The 7615-nt window shown below is 38.2% G+C and overlaps 1 protein-coding gene across 1 annotated transcript; it reads left to right on the top strand.

Moving 5' to 3' along the window:
• Positions 1 to 1313: 1313 nt before the first annotated feature.
• LOC122032229 (eukaryotic translation initiation factor 3 subunit C-like) lies at positions 1314 to 6816 on the top strand. The gene is made up of 4 exons (XM_042591500.1): positions 1314 to 1511; positions 2595 to 2647; positions 2732 to 4558; positions 5639 to 6816. The coding sequence occupies exons 2-4, from the start codon at positions 2624 to 2626 to the stop codon at positions 6611 to 6613; spliced, it is 2826 nt and encodes a 941-aa protein (XP_042447434.1). The 5' UTR covers positions 1314 to 1511; positions 2595 to 2623; the 3' UTR covers positions 6614 to 6816.
• Positions 6817 to 7615: the final 799 nt, after the last annotated feature.

Genomic DNA, 7615 nt, shown 5'->3' with positions numbered 1-7615 from the left:
CGAGGTTCGAGGCTGTGTAACGAAAAATGAAATCGATTTTGGTTCGAAGTTCATCTCTGTGCTAGCTGTTGCTCGTGCTACTGCTTTACAACTCACGCAAGCAACTACCTCGTTCAAGCGTAGACCGAGCATCATCTTCCATATTAGTGTCGATATACTTTTATTTTATAAAGCTTACATTGTACTTAAACTCACATAAGATAGTAAGTTGTTACCATCTTATATTCTTGCATATTGTACACACTGCTTCTTTCCGAGGTTTCGGAAAGAAGAGTCTTAGTGGATTGCCCATTCCATCTTATATTCTTGCATATTCTTTCCGAGGTTTCGGAAGAAGAGTCTTAGTGGATTGCCCATTCCATCTTATATTCTTGCATATTGTATACACTGCTTCTTTCTGAGGTTTCGGAAGAAGAGTCTTAGTGGATTGTCCATCGGTGCGATCAAGAATCGCGGGCCTTAGAGTAGGAGTCGACCTAGGCTCCGAACCAAGTAACCGAACCTGTTCTTTACTTTCCGCTGCACGACTTTGATTTAAACAAGTAAAAGATAAGTTTTTTAAAGTGCAATATTTACCCCCCCTCCCCTATCGCACTCATTCGATCCTACAAAGTTATGAAACAAACTAATATATATAAATTGTCTATCTCCGATGGCTGGATTAGGGGTGTAATCGAGCCGAGCCGAGCCGAGCCGAACTCTTAATTGTTTGAGTTTGGCTCATTTATAATCAAGCCGAGCTTGAACTTTATTTAATGAATATATTCATAGTTTACCAGCTTATTCGAGCTTTTATCAAGCTTAAACGAGCTTAATAAAGATATATATAAATTTAAATATTTATTAAAAAATTAAATTATATATTTAGAGGAAATTATAATATTCTTATTAAAATTTATAATTTTATTCTAATAATTAAATTTAATATATTTGTATATATGTTTCCTAAGTAGAGTATAAAATTTATAAATTCAATATCAAAATTATTATTATTTTATTTAAAAGTTGATTTATAAGTTTAAAGAATATGTTCACGAGCTAACGAGTCGAATATTGTGAAGCTTGAGTTTAGTTTATTTATCTTAACGAGTCTCATTAAACGAGCTCAAATAAACTTTTATCAAATCAAATTTCAAATAATTTATGAATGGATTGGTTCATTTACACTCCTATACTAGATACATCTATATAAAATTTCATAAGTTTTCAAATTTTTCGGATCACATCTCCACTATTTGAATACGGATTCGGATTTTGCATATGAGGATCCGTACCCATACTCTATGTCGGTTGTTTTGCTCGGCAAGTAAGCAATAAAGCAAACCCTAGCCCAAGGATCCGCCGCACGCCATCTCCTTCTCTGCCGGATCGCCGCCTCTGCCTCGTCCTTTCACTTCTGTTATCGCCTCCGCCGGAGCACTGCCCTCATCTCTCCGCCGGACCTCAACCAGCGCAAGCCACCTGCTTGATTTTCCTTTTGTCCTTCGTTCCGATATCTTCTACTTCACGGTGTATGCGCAGTAAAAGCGTGCTTTTTGTATTTTCGCTTTCTGTTTGCTCTGTTTATTCTTGTCTGTTATACCTAGATTAGTGTTTGGATAAACAAATTTTTTTTTGTGAAATTTGAGTAGCATTAAACATGATGGTTAGAGTGTTAAATTTTATGTGGAAGGTGAACTAAGGTTTTGTTTTGCATATTTTGATAGCTGATCCTTTTTTACTTGCAATTAATTATTTTATTATTGAAAGATGCTTTCAGTCTTCATCGTGTTGCTGATCTTCTGATCATTAGCGGTTGTTATAAATAAAAACTTCATGAATAACAGAAGGGGTGAGAAACTGTTCTAGAAATTGACTATAATGCTACATGTTTCTGTTTGGATTTTATTATTTTTTGTCATTTTATTTCCCCGGAGGGTGAAAGTATTTGCAGTCTTACAAGTAGACTTGTAATATTTTGCAATCAACTGCCTCATTAAAATCTACAATGCCAAAGTAGTATTTAACCAGTGTTTCATGAGGCATTAGGTGCAACCAGGCACTAAAAGGTTGTAGGGCTATGCAAACAATGGGAGGTGCAGGGTGTTACTATGTGAAGTGTGGCACACAATTTCAAATTTTGATTATATGAGTTACATCTCCCTTCTATACTAGTGAATAGGCGTACCTTCCTTGCACCTAGATAGAGTCACCTAGTCTCAGCTACTACGGTTGCGTAGGTTGTACCACCTAGTGCTTTTGAATTGCACTTTTCACGAAATTTTGTACTAAAATCTCTAATACCAATTGCATTTCCTGTTCTACCTTGATGTTCCCTTCTGATACTAACTTTTTTGCACATTGCTTACCTATTTAAAATTTGTTTTTCATTGGCATGAGAGATTTATGGCTTGTTGTATGTATTTATCTCTCTTGTTTGCTTTACTCTCTTCTACAGATAAGATGGATCTGCTCATTCTTTGTTTTTAACAGAGATAATGTTCCTAGTTATTAATTTAAGCATTATATTACTTTTTTATTTACCTGCCTTTACATTTAATGACTAATTTGGTAGTGTGTGTATTACTGAATAACCTTTTATGTGGAATTTCAAGGTTTTGGGCTAGAAGGAATCAACAAGAAAATGGCTTCACGTTTCTGGACACAGGTGTGTTTTTGTTGTTATTTATTTTCTTGTTCAAGTAACTCCGTTTAGCATGTTTGATTTGTCATTGAAAATTCTTGGCTTCAGGGTGGTGATAGTGATACTGAGGAGGAGGAACAGGAAAACAGCGAGTATGAAGATGGAAGTGATGCAGAGCAACCTGCAGGTGATAATGCCGGTGCCACAGCTAGGAGCAGGTACCTTCGAGATCAAGCCAGTGACAGTGATGATTCAGATGGCCAGCACCGAGTGATCAAGTCAGCTCGTGATAAAAGATTTGATGAGATGGCTTCCACTGTTGATCAGATGAAGAATGCTATGAAGATAAATGACTGGGTTAGTTTGCAGGAGAGCTTTGAGAAGATCAATAAGCAGCTTGAGAAGGTTGTTCGTGTGACAGAGTCTGTGAAGGTGCCAAATCTTTATATTAAGGCCCTGGTGATGCTGGAGGATTTCTTGGCTCAGGCCTTAGCTAATAAGGATGCTAAGAAGAAGATGAGCAGCAGCAATGCTAAGGCCCTTAACTCAATGAAGCAGAAGCTGAAGAAAAATAACAAGCAGTATGAGGAGCTGATAGCAAAGTATCGTGAAAAGCCAGAAAGTGAGGATGAAGGGGCTGAAGATGAAGATGAGGACGAGGATGAGGAGTCAGAGGCGGAGGAAGATCCATCGAAGATTGTCATGTCTGATGAAGAGAATGATGATGAGGATGATGAGGATGAGGATGATCGTGATGAGGAGGGTGGTGGAGCCTGGCAGAGAAAGACGAGCAAGAAGGATAAACTTATGGACAAGCAGTTCATGAAGGACCCAAGTGAGATCACATGGGATATTGTTAACAAGAAGCTCAAAGAGATTGTGGCAGCTAGAGGCAAAAAGGGAACAGGGAGAGTAGAGCAGGTTGAGCAGCTTACTTTTTTGACTCGTGTTGCCAAAACACCTGCCCAGAAACTAGAGATTCTATTTAGTGCCATATCATCACAGTTTGACATCAATCCAAGCTTACTTGGGCATATGCCCATCAATGTCTGGAAGAAGTGTGTTGGTAACATGCTTCTCGTACTTGATATCCTTGAGCAATATCCTAATATTGTAGTCGATGACATGGTTGAACCTGAGGAGAATGAGACTCAGAAGGGTGCAGATTATAATGGAACTGTCCGTGTATGGGGAAACTTGGTTGCATTCCTTGAGCGACTTGATTCAGAATTTTTCAAGAGCTTGCAGTGTATTGATCCGTATACTCGAGAGTATGTTGAGAGGCTTAGGGATGAGCCCTTATTTTTTGTGATTGCACAGAATGTACAGGACTATTTGGAGAGGATTGGGGACTTCAAAGCAGCTTCTAAGGTAGCACTGCGCAGACTTGAGCTTGTATATTATAAACCTCAGGAAGTTTATGATGCAATGAGGAACTTGGCAGAGCAAACTGGGACAGAAGAGGGTTTGGAAGATGGTGATGAGAGTGAAGAGAAGCAGTCTATAGAGGAAAACAGAGGACCACCAGTTTTTATCTCAATTCCTGAACTTGTGCCAAGGAAGCCTACATTTCCAGAGAGTAGTAGGACATTGGTGGATGCGTTGGTATCTCATATCTACAGTTATGGTGACGAAAGAACAAAGGCTAGGGCTATGCTGTGTGATATATATCATCATGCTATTTTTGATGAGTTCTCTATTGCTCGGGATCTTCTATTAATGAGCCATTTGCAGGATGGCATTCAACTCATGGATATATCTTCTCAAATCTTGTTTAATAGAGTAATGGCACAACTTGGACTTTGTGCCTTCAGGGCAGGTTTGATTCAGGAAGCCCATGGTTGCCTCTTTGAACTGTATCAAGGTGGTAGAGTAAAAGAGTTACTGGCTCAAGGCTTCTCCCAAAATCGATACCATGAAAAAACTCCTGAGCAGGTAACTTGTCTTCTTTTCTTATTGTCACTTTTTACCTGTTTTAAACTGTCTTTCACTTGTTAATTTTAACAGACTGATACTGGTAACTATAATTTTTTAACTGGTTCTTCACTTGTCATCTGAATATTACACTAATATTATGTAATTTTCCTGCAACATGTGAAATTTATATCAATAAATAGTTAGATAATATCTATCTTTTGACATATATGTTAGATGGAATGTTTCTTAATATTTTATGAGTCCACCTGCCTGGACATTTCTTCCTTGCTTTTTTTTTGTACTGCTTAGTCCATATAAAGAATAACTGACACTCTGGGTTCCATAATTCTTTTGATGAATAATTCTGCCATGCTTGATTGAAGTTTTTTTTATAAATAACATAGAATTGATATTTCTTTCTAGAATAAATCATGAGTTACTGTTTAACTAATCAAGATACATATACCATCAGAATCTTATTGTCGCTGAGATTGGGTAATGTAAAATTCTATTTTTTGGGTTTTTTGAGGATCCTTTTTATTATTTTTTCTTGAGCTTTTCTCATGCATTAATTCTGTTACAATGTATGTTTTGAACTGAGTGCTGCCTCGCTTTATTGTCTATTAACTACTTTATTATGATATATTGTTAGTACATTTAGATGTATCACATATAAATCTTGTTTCCTGGAAAGAAAAGTATGTACCTAAATGCCAGCCATTAATTGACTTTCCATACAAGAGTGGACAAGGAATTGGTGGTTGCATGAACTTGTGTAAAAGATACATTTCCAATTTTGGTTCCACTTTTACCTCAATATACAAAATTTATTGTGCTGTTCCACTGTAATGCTTTCCTCTCATTGTACATATCCTGCTCATAACAATTTTTATTCTTGGTGATTAAGTGATACAATTTATTTCCTTTGGGTGTCAGCACAAAGGACCATGATTGACCTTACCTCTGTGATTTTATTTTTGCATCCAAACAACATTCAGGCAATATATTTTCGACCATGATTGACCTTACCTCTTATCTCCTGTATTATTCAACTTCTATGCAATGAAAATAATATGTATATATAATTTATTTCATCAGGAGAAGGCTGAGAGGAGAAGGCAGATGCCATACCACATGCACATTAACCTTGAGCTCCTTGAAGCTACTCATCTTATCTCTGCAATGCTTCTTGAGGTCCCCAACATGGCGGCTGCTGCATATGACCCAAAGCGTAAGCCTATTAGCAAGACATTTAGGAGACTTCTCGAAGTGAACGAGCGCCACACATTTGTGGGTCCTCCTGAGAATGTTAGGGATCATGTCATGGCCGCAACAAGAGCCCTTAGCAAGGGAGACTGCCATAAAGCTTTTGGCGTCATCAGTTCTCTTGACATCTGGAAGCTTCTCAGGAACCGAGAAAGCGTATTAGAGATGGTGAAGTCCAAGATCAAGGAAGAGGCTCTCCGAACTTACCTCTTTGCATACTCATCCTGTTACGATACTCTCAGCTTAGAGCAGCTTACTTCTATGTTTGACCTCTCTAAGGCTCATGTCCACAGTATTGTTAGTAAGATGATGGTTATGGAGGAATTGCAAGCAAGCTGGGATCAGCCCACAAAGTGCATTGTCTTCCACAACTTGGAACAAACCCGGCTCCAAAGCCTACTCTTTCAGATGGCAGATAAGCTTATAATTCTAGCTGAAAACAATGAGAGGGCATTTGAGGCAAGGACTGGCGGGGGGATCGAGGGACTTCCACCAAAGCGAAGAGAAGGTATGGATTATGCTACTTCTGGGGCATCCAACAGGTGGCAAGATAATTATGTTTCAGGAGCCTCGCAAGGCAGGCAGGGTGGTGGTTATGGAGGCCGCCTAGGATATGGTGGGAGGACTGGAGGTTCGGCACAAGCTGGTGGAGGGTTTCATAGAGATCATAGTGGACATGGTTCACGGGGTGCCGGAGGGTATTATGGGGGTACGGGGCGGACATCATACCATGCATCAGCTCTGAGAGGTGCACAAGTGGAGGGTTCTGCAGGGATGGTGAATCTAAGCAGGGCTGGTAGAATTTAAGATCAACTACGTCCTGGCCAGGCCAACGACTTATCTCTTTGCGTTCCATAAAAGCTAATTATTTGGCATTTTTGTTTGTCTTTTGATCTGCTTGCAGCTGATGGTAATGAGGACTTTGCATTGTTGTGTTTACCAAGTGACATTTGTTTCCCTATGTAATTCAGCTACAATCCTACATGCTCAGTGATGGTTCTCTTTCTCAATTTTTTGGGTCGCTTTCTTAAAACCACTTCATTGGCAGTGTTGCATTCTAATAGTTTCAGTTATGGACGAGTGCTTTAGGACTTCATTGGCAGTGTTGCATGCTCAGTGTTGTATTCTAACAGTGTTGCATTACTTGATGGTGACAATCTATTCAATTGTTAGGATTGCTTCACTGTCTTTCTTACATTGGAAAATGAGATAATAGATTGGTTGAATGTTACAAATGCCGTTTCTTCTTGGTGCTTTGATATTGTGGTAAAAGGTGAATACGTTCGTCCTCAGCGTCTCCGTCTATCTGTCTCAAGTTCAACATAGAGGAGATAAATTATGGGCGGTTATTAGTCTTTGGAATAGTGACTAGTACATAAGGAGGTATTTATTTCGATTTTGTTGAGATTCGAACTCCAGATTTCATTATGGTAACATCTCATACGCTAGCCTATTAGATTCATCCGAGGGGATTTCTTGGTGCTTTGATATTGTTATAATGGTAAGGGGTCAAATTTTAGTCAAGTGTAGAAAAATATCCTTTAGATGGTTGTGTGATTGGTCGTGTGGGACCATTGAGGTGGGTGATACGAATCATAATTTGAATTAGAGTTTCTATGGAGACAATGGAGGATTCATGACAAATTTAGCCGTCAAGCTGTTCATAAATGAGGATTGAATATTGTTTACAAAAATTTGTTATTCTTAGTAATCAATACAATTCTTATTAACATCATAAATAGATAAAAAAAGTAAATGAAGAATAAATTATTAAATTTAATAATTCATCAAATAAATTTAAATTACAAA

Source organism: Zingiber officinale, chromosome 11A (genome assembly GCF_018446385.1).
Source record: "Zingiber officinale cultivar Zhangliang chromosome 11A, Zo_v1.1, whole genome shotgun sequence".
NCBI lineage: Eukaryota > Viridiplantae > Streptophyta > Magnoliopsida > Zingiberales > Zingiberaceae > Zingiber > Zingiber officinale.
The sequence above is the reverse complement of the archived record's forward strand: the minus strand, read 5'-3'. Positions and strand labels throughout refer to the sequence as shown.